General features: G+C 51.5%; 4 protein-coding genes across 4 annotated transcripts; 1 reads left to right on the forward strand and 3 right to left on the reverse strand.

Annotated features, from left to right (window-relative positions):
- Positions 1 to 45: 45 nt before the first annotated feature.
- Positions 46 to 491, reverse strand: COCSUDRAFT_34423 (hypothetical protein; the record flags this gene model as incomplete). Its single annotated transcript, XM_005643395.1, has 2 exons — positions 46 to 276; positions 417 to 491. The coding sequence occupies 2 exons, from the start codon at positions 489 to 491 to the stop codon at positions 46 to 48; spliced, it is 306 nt and encodes a 101-aa protein (XP_005643452.1).
- A 715-nt stretch (positions 492 to 1,206) lies between these two features.
- On the reverse strand, positions 1,207 to 10,276 carry COCSUDRAFT_59833 (hypothetical protein; the record flags this gene model as incomplete). The annotated part of the gene is made up of 20 exons (XM_005643396.1): positions 1,207 to 1,344; positions 1,757 to 1,841; positions 2,143 to 2,333; positions 2,568 to 2,651; positions 2,797 to 2,864; positions 3,245 to 3,426; positions 4,044 to 4,276; positions 4,635 to 4,786; positions 5,330 to 5,412; positions 5,567 to 5,637; positions 6,482 to 6,553; positions 6,759 to 6,902; positions 7,233 to 7,499; positions 7,709 to 7,843; positions 7,976 to 8,093; positions 8,229 to 8,374; positions 8,461 to 8,540; positions 8,641 to 8,761; positions 9,031 to 9,128; positions 10,171 to 10,276. 20 exons carry the CDS (start codon positions 10,274 to 10,276, stop codon positions 1,207 to 1,209), a joined length of 2,574 nt encoding a protein of 857 aa, XP_005643453.1.
- A 225-nt stretch (positions 10,277 to 10,501) lies between these two features.
- On the reverse strand, positions 10,502 to 12,354 carry COCSUDRAFT_38450 (rhodanese domain-containing protein; the record flags this gene model as incomplete). The annotated part of the gene is made up of 7 exons (XM_005643397.1): positions 10,502 to 10,576; positions 10,740 to 10,898; positions 11,052 to 11,219; positions 11,379 to 11,526; positions 11,660 to 11,736; positions 11,912 to 12,075; positions 12,291 to 12,354. The coding sequence occupies 7 exons, from the start codon at positions 12,352 to 12,354 to the stop codon at positions 10,502 to 10,504; spliced, it is 855 nt and encodes a 284-aa protein (XP_005643454.1).
- Positions 12,355 to 12,993: 639 nt separating this feature from the next.
- On the forward strand, positions 12,994 to 13,542 carry COCSUDRAFT_20258 (RNA-binding domain-containing protein; the record flags this gene model as incomplete). Its single annotated transcript, XM_005643398.1, has 2 exons — positions 12,994 to 13,241; positions 13,308 to 13,542. The coding sequence occupies 2 exons, from the start codon at positions 12,994 to 12,996 to the stop codon at positions 13,540 to 13,542; spliced, it is 483 nt and encodes a 160-aa protein (XP_005643455.1).
- Between the last annotated feature and the right edge of the window lie 2,005 nt (positions 13,543 to 15,547).

Here is a 15,547-nt window from a genome sequence, read left to right on the forward strand (position 1 = left end):
CGAACATGGAGCGTGTATGCATGTGCTCATGGGCATTGTGTGTGGTCAGCTCAGCATTCTGGGGCCCCATTTCTGGGCCAGCACTGGAATATGTGGACAACAAGCTGCCTGTCTGCAGTTTTGCAGCCCTCCCAAGGTTGAACATCCGATGGATGATCCCAGAAGATATCCCAGGGGGATATGGGCGTGTGCTTCTGGATTCTTAGATGGGGTTCTGGTCCGCCCAGCACTTTCTGCCACATTTACTGTCAAGTGATTCAGGCAGGTTATGAATACCTGGGCTTGCCCAGAGACATCTTCAAGTGCTGACTGGGCATCCCTGGATCTTTGTTGAGGCACTGTCAAACCCTGATTATAGTGGTGTGCAGATTGCGAGTTGCAGGCTTTGTTGGCCAGGGCCGTGGCCATGGCCAGACAGTCCCACACCAGCTTTTACATGTGGCATCAAAGTCGTGACCTGATGCGGATTGCAACTTGACGAATGGAATCATGCTTTGCCAGTCAACTGACTAGTCTGCAGTCCCCTGGCTTTGCAAATGAAAGGTATCGGACAATACACTTTTCTCGTTGCCTGGAATTGATCACCTTGTGATATTGTCCTTCATGGATCTTTGAGGGAGAGTCTGCTAAATGAGAGGTGATGCATTTTTAATAAGAGACATTGAACACGGCAAGATAGTATCTGCATGGAGGAATGCTGATCAGTCATGACTGGATCATGGCCCAATACTTTCATGTGATCAGATTTCTCTCGTCCTCTGCTCACGCTTGCAAGCAATATGATGATTTCTTTATAGTAATAAGGATCCCTGGTCTGATGCTGAACAAGTAGACCAAACCACATGCGTTGCTGCAAGCGCTGCCTGTACCCTTTTGAAGCCTCATCCCACGAGGGCACACAGCTGCGCGCAACGGCCATATCTGCATCTATCTCTGACAGCAATGCCTCATAACAGGCAGCCCTCGTAATAACGTAAAGTGACCTCAGCTGGTGCCCGTCGACTGCGAGCAGGAATGCACGTGTCTCGCAGCGTCATGCAGTGCCAAGTGCCCCAAAACGCACATTAGTACTCCTGGGCCGGGAGATGTTTGTTCTGTCTGATGTCCTCTATTCACACCGTGGAGCAGCCCTTTCTCCTACTCTGGCGCTCGCAATGCCTGCATGTATTGCATTTCCCCTTCTGTGACTAAGCGGCTCTGTGCCTTTTACTTTATCCAGGCCCAGACATCATCGCGCTTGCGGCATTCGTCCAATAGAACCACTTTCGCGACCGCCTCCGCCTTGTCCACTGACTTCATGAACGTCCACATCCACGACAAGAACCGCGCTGCGTCATCGTGCGTCTGCAAACAGCAATGCGTCCGCCCGATCAGCGCTGATGCATGGGCGGGAAAGCTAGTTCACAGATGCAGATGGGGTTTGACGAAAGAACTTGATCTGGGGGATGGGGCCACTCCCAGACGCGGGGGAGCATGTTCAAAGTCAGCCAGCGCAAGGAACAACGCAAAGCTGCCCGGTACAAGGGCAGAGGACTTCCCCAGCCGACAGGGAGCAAAATAGCTCCCACAACAGGAAGGAGCTCCTGGAGGGCAGAGGATGAGCAGGAACCCTCAACCATTTGGAGTGCGGGTGTGAGCACTCTAGGGAGATCAGGGATGGCCTGTCATGCAGTGTATCTGTCAAGTGGGCAGGAAAACGTTTGCCACCCATTAGAAAGGGGTGCCTTTCTGGGAGTATTCTGCGCATACAACTCACCACGATGTCTTCCCTGTGGACTGCCGCCTTGATGTTGTTGTGCAACTGCTCCCGCTGCGCCAGGTACACCGCGCGCAGCTTCCCCCTGGCAGCAGCACACAGCTCAGCATTAGTAATGTTGCGTCCTGCATGGCCGGCGTTAGTAATCCTGCTTTGCATGGCCGCAGAGGGTGGAACAGAGCCTCTTGGCGCACCTCTAAATTACTCATCACCTGCCATCACTGCCTGGCCCGGGGCTCTATTATTCTACCTGTCACCTGATCCATGCGAGCCGCAACGAGCAATGAGTGGCTTCCGGCCATACTGGTGGGGGGTGTGCTCAGCAGTGAGGGGCTAACAAAGCACAGAAGGGGTCAGGGGCAGCTGAGGTTCAGAGGTTTGCCCACCTGTTGGCCTCCAAGGCTTTGATGTCCTCCTTGAGCTGCGCGTAGCTTCCCTGACCATCTCCCCTGAGCAGGGAGCAGGCGCTCTTGACCATGGCCCCCAGTGAGGCCATCATGCGGTCATAGTCCACCTTGGCAGGCCCCATGAAGTTCCTGAACGCCGACCCTGTGTACCTCCCGGATATACTGGGCGGCTGCAAGCACAATGCAGCACAGTGAGAGCCCGCCAAAACACACGACACAGCAATTATATAACCATTTATGTGCAAGCTTGTCTGCAGACGCACCTTGTCCCTTACCATGTGATGATCATAATATGTCACATATTGAGGGAGGGCTGCCAGCACATGATGAAGTAGTGCGAACTTCACAGTTGGGAATTGCAGTGGTATGGAGGAGCAATGAATTAGTGCAGAGCAGCAGTTCACGAGCCTTGCCTGTCTGACGACGATATCAAGTGCAGCGAGCCTGTTCTGCAGATCCATCAGCTCCACCAGAGTGCGCTTCACAGCCTGCACAGCACACAATTCTCAGGCTATGACCCATACAAGCTTTTCTAACGATGTGCAGAACGAGACGCAAAACGGGCTGCAAGAAGAGCGTGCACAAGCAGGATGGGGATAGAAATTGAGGGGAAAAGAGTTGTATGGAGCGTACTGTTGGGAAGGTGTACCAGCCCGTCTTCCAAAGGACGCTCTCCTTCGCCAAAGCCATCTGCACCTTACCTGCCCATGCACGAGGAAAAGACCTCAATCTTCTGGAGCAGCACCCTCCAAATTTGACAAACAGACATGCAGCTGAAACATTTCCAGCGCTCATCAAATATGGATCGGGCGAGGATCTGCATCTGCTAATGTACTGTACCAAAGCTGCAGGAATGGCTCTACCTGTACCAAGACAGTAGAGCCAACGCTCTGCTTCCAAAACGCGCAGTCAACTCGGGGCATCAGGAACAGAGCAGGAGCGCACTGAGCGGCTAAACAATTGAATTTCCCGGCTAGCATTGCAGATTGACCCTTCAACATGGTGGCGCGTGTGTAAAGTCCACACATTCTGCACCTTTAGACAACTTGCTGCGGCCAGCAGGTTAGTAGGAGCAGCGCACTCAGAGGCAGCGCGATACGCTGCTGCAACGCTGTGGTGGGGAATGGCGCAACCTCTTTGTCGGGTTCCAGGCCGGCCTCGGAGCGGTTGAGCAGGTAGAAGTGCTGGCAGTACTCGTCCATCAGCTCAAAACTGTTCTTGTATGCAGCCGCCAACAAGTCCAGCGCCGTCTGAGACCCGTACCTGCGCCATGCCAGTGGGCTTTTCATGAAATTATTTTGGAAGAGTGCAAGTGGATCCACCCCCACTGGACTCGGTGAGGTGCTCAGCAGATGCAGTATTTGAATGTATGCAGCAGTATGCTCTATGCAAGTGCCTTGTAGAGATGTGGCACCAAAGCTATTGGCAGAATGACTCTTGCAGAGCACATCTGGAAGACAGAATGAGGTAACCGAGATCACAGGCCAGGGCGACACATCTTGTGTCCCTCTCTCTTGTGCTGCACATGGATGCACATGCTGGCACATCTTGTGGCCACATGCATGCACAGACTAGGACGCCAGAGAGAAGCAATGTGCCACAAGAGCACTATGCAGAGGCGCGCGCACCGGGCAGGATGATCTTGGCAACCAGCATGGGCACAACCGATAAAACCGGACAGATCACAGACTCAGTCATAATTTAGAGTGAGAAAGCAGGACAGCTGTCACAATGACCCAGGCACAGGGGGGCGCCAGGGCAGGACGATGTTGGAGGCCAGCATGGGCACAACGAATCAAATAAACAGATCACAGATTTAGTCATGAAAAGGAGATCAGGAATCAGAACAGCTCTCACAGAGATCCAATTAAGGAGCGCACCAGGGCAGGATGATGTTGGAGGCGAGCATGGCCGCAAGGCAGCCGATGGAGATGGAGAGCACGCGCGCCGCGTAGTAGTGAGCGCTGCCGGCCTCGTCGCAGAAGGTGCAGGAGAACTTGGTGGCTTGGCTCAGCACGAGCGCGTTGGCTGAGATGAGCGTCAGCATTATCGCGTACAGGTACTGCGTGCGGCCGCCAAAACCCAACAGGAATGTCACCGTCACCACGATCAGCTGCGCGGCACAGGGCAGCCCAATCCAAATTTTCATTCGAAATTTTCATTTCAAAATTTGAAATGCAGATTTAATTTGGATTTGAATTCTTTCATTACAATAACACCCCGCATTTGACTTCCTCCTGGAAACGCAGACCGCAGGATCTTGAGCAGAGACTGTCTCATGCAAGCGAGCTCCAGACGCAAGATTCAATGCTCATGCTCCTGAAGCTGCATGGTTGCCTGAAAGAGAACACATAGCGCACAGCCTAGGTCTTCCTCCACGAGACTCCTCACAAAGTGACTGACAAGGCATGGGTGCATCACATCTCCATGACGGGTTTCTGGATCAGTTTGCAAGAGTGGCTGGCTCGGACCATGAGCAGGTAAGGGTTGGTGGCCAGCCCAGAGCGCAGCATGACCAGGAAGCCTAGGGTCCCCCCAACAACAGTCCCCCCAATCCGCAGCACTCCCTTGGAAATTGTCATCTCCACCCGCTCGCTCATCACAATGGGCACGCTCAAAAATCCTGGGCATGGAATCAGTGTCCCGATTAGTGTTCCGATTAGTGTCTGATAGCAGCCAAGGTGGCTGTTTTTTATTGGTTGTGGCTATTTGGTGGCTTTTTGGAGAATTATTTGGCTGCCGCAGGCAGCCACACTGTGGCTGGCACATATTAATCGGCACCCACCAAATTCCTTGGGGGAGGTAATAAGTTAACGCCAAAATGGCGATTAGTAAGCAAAATAGTCATGAAACGTGGCTATTTCGCCCCTGCAGGGCTCATGAAATAGCCACGGGGTCAAACTTCAGCATATTTTCAATCCGAACACTGCATGGAAATATCACTTCAGAATTTTAAGATCATTGTTTCCGTTCTGCCTACGTGGTTTCCCCTTGCACCTCTGTGGAATCGGCGGGCCGCCCACGCCTTGCATTTGCAAGAGGTGGCAGGCCTGCTCACCAGGAAGCATGTTGGCGGCTTTATGGGTTGCTAAGACAGCTCTCACAGGAGAGCGGCAGGGTTCGGGGACTTAGCAGTGCACAGAAGAGGGGCCAAGGGGAGGGTCACCGTAGAAGGGATAGTACTTCCGCACTTCTGTGTAGAGGTCTGAGTGCACCAGGATCAGCACCAGGACCACCGCACATGTCAGCCTGTTGCAGCACAAAAATGGTCATCAATCAAGCAGCCACATCACTGGATTAGCTCCTGAGGTGTACAATGGCCACTCAGCAATTGGGCTGCACAGGTGGCAGCAAATCGATGCCCAAAAAAAGCCAGGACAAGGGTAGAGGAAGGCTTATGTACCAGAATTTAAGCCAGAATTGGAAAAAACGGTCCTTCATGGCCTTCACAAACGCTCCCCTGGAGCTCAGCGCCTGATGCAAACAATTGAAAGAGGTGATCATCTATTGAAATGATTTGAAGAAGTGACAATCTATTTATCAGGGGATCATTTGACATGTCATGTTATTTAGACATTGAAACAGCACCTCAAGACAAAAGCATGACATAGCAGCTCTGATCATGTAAAACATCAGTTGCCTCACCTGTGGTATCTGCTGTGTATAACACTTCCACCAGGATTGGTAGACTGGCACGCACAACAGGTTTGGCAGCAGGTTTTTAATCCACAGTGTGTTGCTGCTCAGCCATCCCTTTGGGCCTGTGCTGGGATTCTGTGCCTTTGTCGGGCTCTTCCCAGGCTGTGGAGCCTCGATGGATAGCGAGCTCAATTTTGCAGGTCCCTGCTTGTAACAAAGAAATCAGACATGTGAGAAGATGTCAGGAAGTGATGCACCGCCCGCACCATACTGCGTTGCTCATCATCTTTAACCTAAGACGGCTGCAGCAGCATTTGAGAAAATATTAGACCTTACCGGGGTTTCTTTTGCTGGAGGCAAAACTGATCCGGCCTCCTGTGCAATAGTGGTATAAGACTCTCTGAGGGAAGTAGGTGCTTTTGCAGTTTTACTGCCGCTCTCGCCCTTTGAGCTTGCTTCCATGACTAGCTCGTGAGCACCTGCACAAGCTAATTGATATGCATGGCATACGAATGGTAGATGTGCAGATGCAAGTCAAGATAATGGGGCGCTGCAAGGGAAGAACACGGAGACCCTCACGAAAATACTGTGTGTCTCGCCAGAGAAATATTGGAAATATGTGTGGAGGCATGAGAGATAGAGGCAAACCCGGCTGATGCATGTCAAGAGCTTTGGCCACTGCCTTCTCCACTTCCTCCATGGAGTCCACTATGCCAGCTGTGAGTAGCGTCACAAAAAGCAGCGCGCGAATCTGCCAGGCAGATTGGACCCATTTATATGCTCATGCAACCACTGCCAAACACAACGTTGAACGGATGGCCCTTTCCTCGCTGATCAGTAAGTCCTTTTGGACTGCTGCTGTGAAACGCATGCTGCACAGGCATGCTCTGCATGGAGACTCACACACCCTATCCTTACACAGGTGACCAGGAGGATGGGTGGCATGTGGGATGAACCTCGGCTGCTGGGGTGATGAAGATGCCTTCCTTCTCCTCCTCCCTCACCCTGGCCCAGTAGCTGTCCAGCGCCGTGGCAATGTCCGCTGTCAGCACCTTTCGCACCACCCCCCACTGGTCCCCAAACATCACCTTCAGCCGCACCTGCCCGAGCACAAAATGTCAATTTATGTCGTGTCGATTTTTTGCTGCCGATTGCAATTTTATTCACCCTAGCAGAGGCCAACTTGACAAACTTCTCAAGAAGGCAGACCACGGTATTGCCGTCGGAATGAGGAATTGGATGTGCTACCAAGCAATGAGCTTTGGTAATGCACAGTGCTGTGGAGTGTAGTGAACCCATGCAAGAGAGGACCTGACAATAAGCAGCACCCCAGCAGCACGTTGGGGTTGTCTAATGCTCTCCCACTGTACAGGACACTGAATGTATGAGCTTCCAATTGCGCACAGCATGCAACTATGAAGCAAACATACCTCCTGCTTCCTGCGGTGGCACATGACGGCCTTGCCAAGCTTGGCGCAGGCGACGGCTATAAGGCTGTGGATCAGCCTGAAGCTGGGCAGCAGATCCACGCCAAAGTACTTCTGGAAGAAGGCGCTGCGCAGGTATTGGGACCTGCCCTCCAGTAGTGATTCTAGCGCTGCCACACGGATCGTGAGATTCTCCACTGCTGCTATCAGCGCCGCCCAGTCACTGGTGACCATGGGCGACCTCTGCAGGAAAGCTGGCTCACAGGATGCCTGCAGAAAGGAGCATCGGTTGATAGATATAAAAAGAATACGTGGTGATCCTGAACATCTGAGGGGCGTCTCTGGCATGGCAAAGGAGTTGGTCCGAATGCCTCTTAAATCAAGACAAATGAAGTGCGGCAGAGTCAGCTGTAATAGTGTGGCTGACAGTCATGTGTTAAGCAGCAATGGGAAAGGCAAGAGCAAAGGGAAGCACTGACCGCACGCAATCTCATGCGAGCATTGCCTAGGAGAGGCTGCAGGGATCCAGCCAGTACTCCTCCAGGGCCCCCCGGCTTTGGTAGCTGCCTCTGCAGCCGTGGCTTTGTGGCATGCTGCAACTCCTCAAAGAAAGCCTGGAAAAAAAAGCAACCAGTCAGCCAACCTTCCCTGCTTTCAACACCATAAATCCTTCCATTTATATACCTCTTCGTAGTCTTTGGGTCTGGACCCTGCATGGTGCATTGCAAAAGGAATCAAGGCCACACCTCCTCAGTGGGCTCTTCTCCCCCATGCATGTCCACAAACTTCCCCAGCGTGCGCTTTGTGGCCTGCCGCTGCATGGCTATCTCGTGCTGATCAGGCGCAAAAATGAAGCCAGCATACCTGCACCACAGGCAATCTTGGTGCTGCACTCGTTTCCCCACCTCACTGTGCATGGAACCACCTGCCATGTTTGGCATGTATGCGAGGAACTCCATGAGCGCTACTGGAAATGAGCGAGGATATGAAATTCCTCACCCAGAGATGCTTTGCCCAAGGCCTCGTAGGGTGGCAGCAATGCTGCCGCGAAGCTCATCGCCTGCTAGAGTTGGAAGGACGAGTGCCCCTGACAAAGCCGTAGCTAAGCCCGCTATGACAGCGACCAGTATCACATTTGCCACGACCTGCATCAGATTGATCATTTTATGCCCTCAGCATGATGTGAGCAAAGAATACAGAGATTATTGACAACAGATGATGGCAAACACACCTCGCGCCAAACGCTGCGCAGCGGATCAACAAATTGGGAATTAAGAACCACCACTCCGTACACGAGCATGCCAGCAATGCCTGTCAAGCACAAGAGTTGATTAGTATTATCTGTGACATTTTGTCACGACACAACAAGAGCACAAATGATTTGCTGTGCATTGAGAGGAGGAGTGCGCACCATTTGGGTTCGAAATTGCCGGGTTGCTGCCGGCACGCACTGTGGCAAATGGGATCATGCCAATGACACCAAAGATGCACAGGAACACTGTGCGGTGGTGTGTGGCAACAGCAAGACTCACCTGCACAGCCAATTCCAACTTGCATATTAGGTACTACTGGCAGTCAGTAAGAAGCAGCTGTGGAGGCGCATCATTGGACAGGTATCCCATGAAGCACAGCTTGGTGTGCAGCACCACCGTGTGCACGCTCAAGACAGCATGCGTAGACTGAGTAAGCTTACCACACAACCACCAATGACGGCTGCCAAGGTTGCAGGGCCAATCAACAACACGCAACCAATGAATCTGTCACCCATGTTATTGCTCTGGGATATGAGCAGGCTGCACACGAGGTACAGGGTAGCTGCAAGGCAATCCTGGCTGAAGCGCATACGCGGCACCAGGGGGAACAAGCTGACACCGAACTGACCGACTGCCAGCTGAAAGCCTGCATGGAGCACGCACAACAGAGTCAGGAGGGATTGATTGTAGGTTGGGGTGACCAGATTACCTTTCACGATCTGCATGCTGCTGGCGAGGTTCTGGCTGTATCGTTGTGTCAATCTTCATCTTAAATTAAGAACTTGCAAATCAAGTTTAATACATAACATTGCAGAGGAAGTGGGCGAGGTCTAGACATCTTGATGTCTACCTGTTCGGAAAGCGTCGGTAAGCAGGAATCCAACCAATATGTCTCTGGGGGTGCGCTTCCATGGGAAGTTTTTCTTGTGCGTTGCTTTGGCAGCAGGCGCTTCAATATCCTGGTCTTCTGCCTTCATTTTGGTGATGGCATGGACCCGCTAGCTTAATTTCTGCAGCACATACGGCCATTGCATTGTGATTTTCTGGATAACACAGAAAGCATCTCAGTGTCTATGGAAGCTGCAAGCTGTGAGCGTTCTTCAACGGCCTTTATCTGACAATCGTCAACAAAGCAGTGATGATGTCATGCAGTTGGAATTCCTATATTTCGAGGGCACTGTCTGAGGGTGTAAACAGGTTAATCTCTTGTCCAGTCCAGTTGCCAATTCTTCTTTGTTCGCTTGCAGTTGCTTTTGTGAAGATATTGCACCAAAGCACCACCGCATACGTATGCGCGGCAGTGGCGGCGGCCCTCTGAGGCAGCCTAGGCCTAAAGGTCGTCCATGCGCATGCATGCGTTACAATATACTGATCCATAAGATGAATTGTCACAGATTGTCCCATGAAATGCATCTTTTCGAAGAGACAGTCGAAGAGGACTTCGAGAGTAGACGGGCCTGGGCGGTGCAGTCGTGGGTGGCATGAGTACTGCCATGATGCTCCTTCCACAAGAAGGGTCCCAGTGGCCCAGTTCCGCAGATCCGGTCCGAAGGATGGCGCCATCTATTTTTTAGAAACAATCCCACAGATGTGGCTGTAGACGCCCTGGATATGCCCTCTGGCCTCTGACTTTATGTTTTCCATCCTGAAGAAGGGCAAAAGGCACCAGACATTTTCATGTGCATTACTTGCCCCGGGGCCGGCCGCCGGCTTGATAAGCGGCATCTTGAATACCGTGGCAAGGCCAGACGCTGGCGCCAGATCTGGCCAGGCCTTGGCTGCAGGGGCTGCCATAAAGCACCTGATCATGCTTGGCCTCGTGTGGCGTACACAATGCTGCTTCCAAAAGAGAGTCAAGTAAGGCTGCGCACATAGCTGCAGCAGTGCGCTTGGGGCTTGATCAATCTATCTTGCTAGTTCATGGGAATCATCCTTAATTGCATACCTTGGCCAGAATTTAGAACCAGAAATCCACTTACATTGCACCTCGTGGGACTACTTGGCACGATAGGCTGCCTGTCAGTCAGATGAGGTCGCTAAAGGAGTATCTTCTGAGCCGCCCCACTCAGTCCATGATCCGTCATAAACAGACACCTGATCAGCACAAGCACACCCTCAGTGGTGTAAAAAAATTTCTTCCGCCCCTTATGACAGAGACCATTCTGTGCACGCAAGATCTTCCAAAACCGCTGTATGAGAGCACATTTAGGATTTTGTGCGCAGCTTGGCTCGTTCAAACTGGAAAGTCAAGCCATACCTGGGATGCGGGTGACACCTGGTGCAGCGCCAAAGCCAGCACGCTTGCAGTAACACCAGTGCCGCAAGACGCTACTATTGGTGCCTTAATATTCACCCCGGCACTGGCAAACACCTTCGCTAGCTCACCGTTATCTTTGAACTTACCGCCTTCCAATACCTGATGCCCACACAACAGAAACATCAATTGACATTTCTGCAATCCTGAGAGGCTCTGCCTCCCACTGCAAATGTGTTTGTTACTGATCAGTCACTCGTGAGTAGCGCAGTCGTCCATGAACAAGAAGACAAATGGCAGGAATAAGAAAGCTGCCTGCGTGAAGGGGACATTCAAGGAGTTGGGGATGTGGCCGCTTCTGACGCCAGCACGCGGCTCTGCCTCTTTGCCTGCAAAGCGCCCGGCGCCCCGAGCGTCGATGACAGTCTCCTCTCTGCTGTCAATATTGCTCCTCACTTGCTGCAAGCTCCGCACCAACCCCTCCTGCAGAACAACAGACTATGTGCATGTTCCTCCATTACACCGCCAAAAACTTGTCTTATTTGCAATTGAGTGCTTGCCTAAAGGCAGCCACCAGAAGCACTTCCTATGGGGTAAAGTTCTTCTACTGCTTTATTTATGGGTTCATTGAGGAAAACTTACCTGCAGCTTGGCTGGGTACTTGGTCGATGCAGGAGGATTTGCAGCTGCTTGCGCTGCACCGTCAACTGCGCCATCATCCACAGGATCGCTGTCAAGTGGATGGCCTCCTGCCTTCCAGGCAGGGTAGCCCCCGTCCAGCACAGCCACTCTGCAAATGACACTCACCTTCAGGCACGAATAATATGAAGGCACGGGCATGCGCAAACCCATTCGGTGGAAGGTCAGCCAAAGGGGCAGCGTAGAAGCACAGCCTCACTTGCAAGCAAGGAGCACAGTGCTACCTGTCATGGCCAAAGGCACGGAAGGTCCACCAGACGCGAGGAGCACTGAAGATTCCACTGCGGTCATATATCACCACCTGCAGAGGCACTCAGCAGCTTCACAAAAGTGCTTATAAAGGATTATCGATAATAGACAAGTACCTAGACCCCGAATCCAGTTCATGGGAGAAATCAGAGGAGAGATGTATGAGCGCAGCTAATACTATCTCCACATCATGTGCTGGGGTAAGGTTGAGACGTCCTGCGATGCACCTGTGTGTCCCTATCTATACCCAGTGCGTCAGCTGCTGCTGCAAATGCTTCCTCTGCGGGGAGCATGTGTGGCAGGTCTGTGTTTTGGTCTGAAATCTTGTCCACATCAAAAAAGCGGCTGCCAGGGATGCGGTCCAACTTGAATTCCTCGCGAGGATTTCTGCCTACATAATGCAGCCAAGCAAGATATTAGCATTGTGCACAATTGTGTTTTGAGTCATCTTTAATGTGCAGGAAGGACAGAAATGGCTATACCTGCAGCTGGCATGTACCAAGACCCATCAAGTATCCTTAGATTTGAATCTTGCAGCCTGCGAGGCAATCACTGATGGATTAGGCCATGGAAGAAAAGGGAGACACACTCCAGAATTGACCACACCTTTCTCAGCGCCTTGCCTGTCTTTCAACCAGTGTGGTGTGACAAGTGAAGAGCTGGTTGCCATTGGGGAAGTCCGTTGGCTTGAGGATGAAATCCAAAGACGTGAGGAGACGTGCGCCTTGGCACTGCCTTTGGCTGATCTAGATCTGGTACAGTCAAAGTGAAAAGGGAATTGTCTTGTGTCGACAAGTCGTGAGCGTGCTGAAATCTCAAGGTGAGCCTGGCACTACCACAATCACATGTATCAGTATTGAGCAGAGAAAAACGGCAAAATAGACTCACATGGGGCACATGGGCACCTCATATGCTGAACGTGGAGGTTAAACTATTACCTTAACCCCAGGACTTGCTGGCAACAAACAACACCGTCTGATCGCTTGCATTCTTGTCGAATTCGAAGCAATGATGTCGTTAAGGCTAGAGAGCGATTGTTACTTTTGGGCACATGCGTCATGCAGCTCGTCACATGCAACCATGACGTCTCATGTGCAGAGCAACAGATGGCCTTGCTCCCTTGCTGAGACTCCCGCAATTTGCTAGCTTCAGGAACTCGGAAATTGGTTGGACTCTTTTTCACCGTGACACCCTGTGACTTGCTGTCAGAAAGAAGATTGCTTCACTGCTGCGTGGGCGTATTGTTGTGAGATTCTTTTGTCGTTCACAATTGCTTCTGAGAAGTCTTTTATATCAATATAAGGCGTCCATGAATCCATTGACGCAGATAAAAAACACACAGAAGGCCACCAAGCTTGAGATCGTTTCTGGTATATCTGATTCAGCTTCTTGGCACGCAAAATTCAAGCACTCAGCGTACATCTTTGCCGGTGGCCTTGCCTACACACTGACAGAAGGGGACCTCCTCGCTGTGTTCAGCCAGTATGGAGAGATCGTGGACGTCAACTTGGTCAGGCAAGGCTCCAGCCAACCGATCTCCTGTCTTGCTATCCCCTTGTAATTTCTCACAGCATCCTTCTGAAAAAGTGGCTGAAGCAGCTGGCCTGTCCCACGCGTCCACAGGGACAAGGAGACTGGAAAATCGCGAGGCTTTGCATTCCTAGCATACGAGGACCAGCGCAGCACCGTGCTGGCAGTAGACAACCTGAGTGGCGCAAAGGTGGCTGGCCGAGTAGTGACAGTGAACCATGTGGACAACTACAAAGTCAAGAGGGCAGAGGTGCACGCTCCTGCGCGTTTCCAGCATTCCTTCAGCTTTAATAACCTTCTCAGTACTCGATGTACGTTTCACACTTGATACCTGAAGAAGAAGAGATGGTTGGAAGGGGCTGCGCACGATTTGCAGGTGGAGGGGCGGCCAGTGTCAGACTCTGAGGAGGACCTGGAGCCTGATGAGGCGGCTGCGGAGGCTGCTGCGAGGGCAGCTGAGCTGGACGGGGCACAGGTGGAGCGCATTGACAGCGGCAGCAGAGCAGGTGAGCTGCTCAAATGATCTCTCGTCATTCCACGTGTTGCCTGCCAGCAGTAAGGTGGTTATGCAGACAAGCCGCATGTAAAGGCTGCCAAAATTTATGCTTTCTTTGACTTGCCATATCCAAGCAAGACCCAATCATCGCCCAAGTGGCACTGTGCTCAGTATTTGTACCGCTCTCTCCAGCCAGGGTCCCACTGATCCTTTAAGACATCGGAAGGCTGCCCCTGATGCAATTTATGTGCTGGCCTCCACAGAACAAATGGGGTATTTTGGGATCCCATGGAAGTGGCCCGATGCAAGACTTGTGCCCCACTCCTTTGGGCCAAGGCTTGTGGCCACAGCGTACTCATATATAGGGTCATCAGCAAGTGTTGTGGATCTTTTGTCAGGTGGATCAGGCAATGGGCAGGCGGCGCCTGGTGATGCACCCTGGGCGGGCAAGACATCAGTGTTTGCTTTGCTGCATGAGGAACTGCCTAGGCCTCCCCAGAAGCGGCCACAGCCAGATCGTGGGCTGAATCCAATAGAGGAAGGGAAGCCCAATAAGCAGAAGAAGGAGAAGAAAGAAAAGAAGGAAAAGAAAGAAAAGAAGGAGAAGAAAGCGAAAAAGGAGGTAAGCTGCTGTGTGCGCAACACCATGGATTGCTCTCTGTACACATCTAATCGATTTGAATAATTCTTGTCTTCTTCAACATTGTAGAGAAAAAACTCTGACATTTGTTGATTGTGTTCCTCTGCAGCACAAGGAGGGGCGACGGCGAGATTGTTAATGCCCGTGGCCACTGAATTTTACACAAATGAATGTTGCTTGACCTTCCCGTCCGACATGCATGCAATTCTGCATGTCTCCAGATATCTTTTCAAGTGCTGTGTGAGAGTTGGACAGTTTCCTGTTGATGCTATGCATATGCCGCATGATCATCATAATGGGCATGATCGATATCGGCTCATCATATATGCTCATGAGCGGCTCAGTAGAAGTGAAGGAAGCAAATGCATGTAGAGAGGAACAATGGGAATTCAAAATGTTTCCAAGAAAGTACATCGCACCCTGCATCAGAAATGGTACCTCTCACAGTGGCAAGCGTTCAGCATAATTACTGGCAGAAGCTTGAGCTCACTGCTACACTTCCAGATGGCATCATTGATCAATGCAATCAGAAAATCGTGACTATTAGCATGACAAATGTGGCATCATGCATGCAAGAAAAGAATTTGGATATGTGACCAAGCTCCAGCAAAGCATCCAGCACTTGCTGAGGTGGAAAGCGCGCAAAACCCACGTGCAAGGTTCACTCCCCAAGTTCCACCATCCGAGATCCCGCACAAATCTGCACGCACCGGGTACTGTGCCTCGGTAGTCTCACACATTCTTTTGCTAGGATGTAAGCGGGAATGTCCCAAATTGTTTGGGATTGGAAAAGCAGCGGTTCAAGAACACGTAGTATTATGTGCCTCTGTATGAATCGCCACCTCAGCAATTCTCAGTCTATATGATGCTATAACTCTGCAGATTTGTCCAATACTGTTTGCCATCTTTTCATTGAATCCTGTAAGATGCAAGAAACGGACGAAGTGTCCTCCTTGGCTTCGGCATGGCTGCCTAGCGCCCAAAGAAAGCTCCTGGCTTCTGGGGTGCTTGCCACAGTCCTTGCTCTCTCCGAGCTGTACAATGGATCTGTATCAAAAGTATTACGATATGTCAAGAGGTACGCTGCCCCAGACGTCTGCTCATCCAAGCCAAACACACCAGATCAGCCTTGTACATGGGACGGGCAACCAGTCGGTTGGCGCATGTCAATAAAATCTCGATACATGCTCATGGAAG

Source organism: Coccomyxa subellipsoidea (assembly GCF_000258705.1).
Source record: "Coccomyxa subellipsoidea C-169, whole genome shotgun sequence".
NCBI lineage: Eukaryota > Viridiplantae > Chlorophyta > Trebouxiophyceae > Coccomyxaceae > Coccomyxa > Coccomyxa subellipsoidea.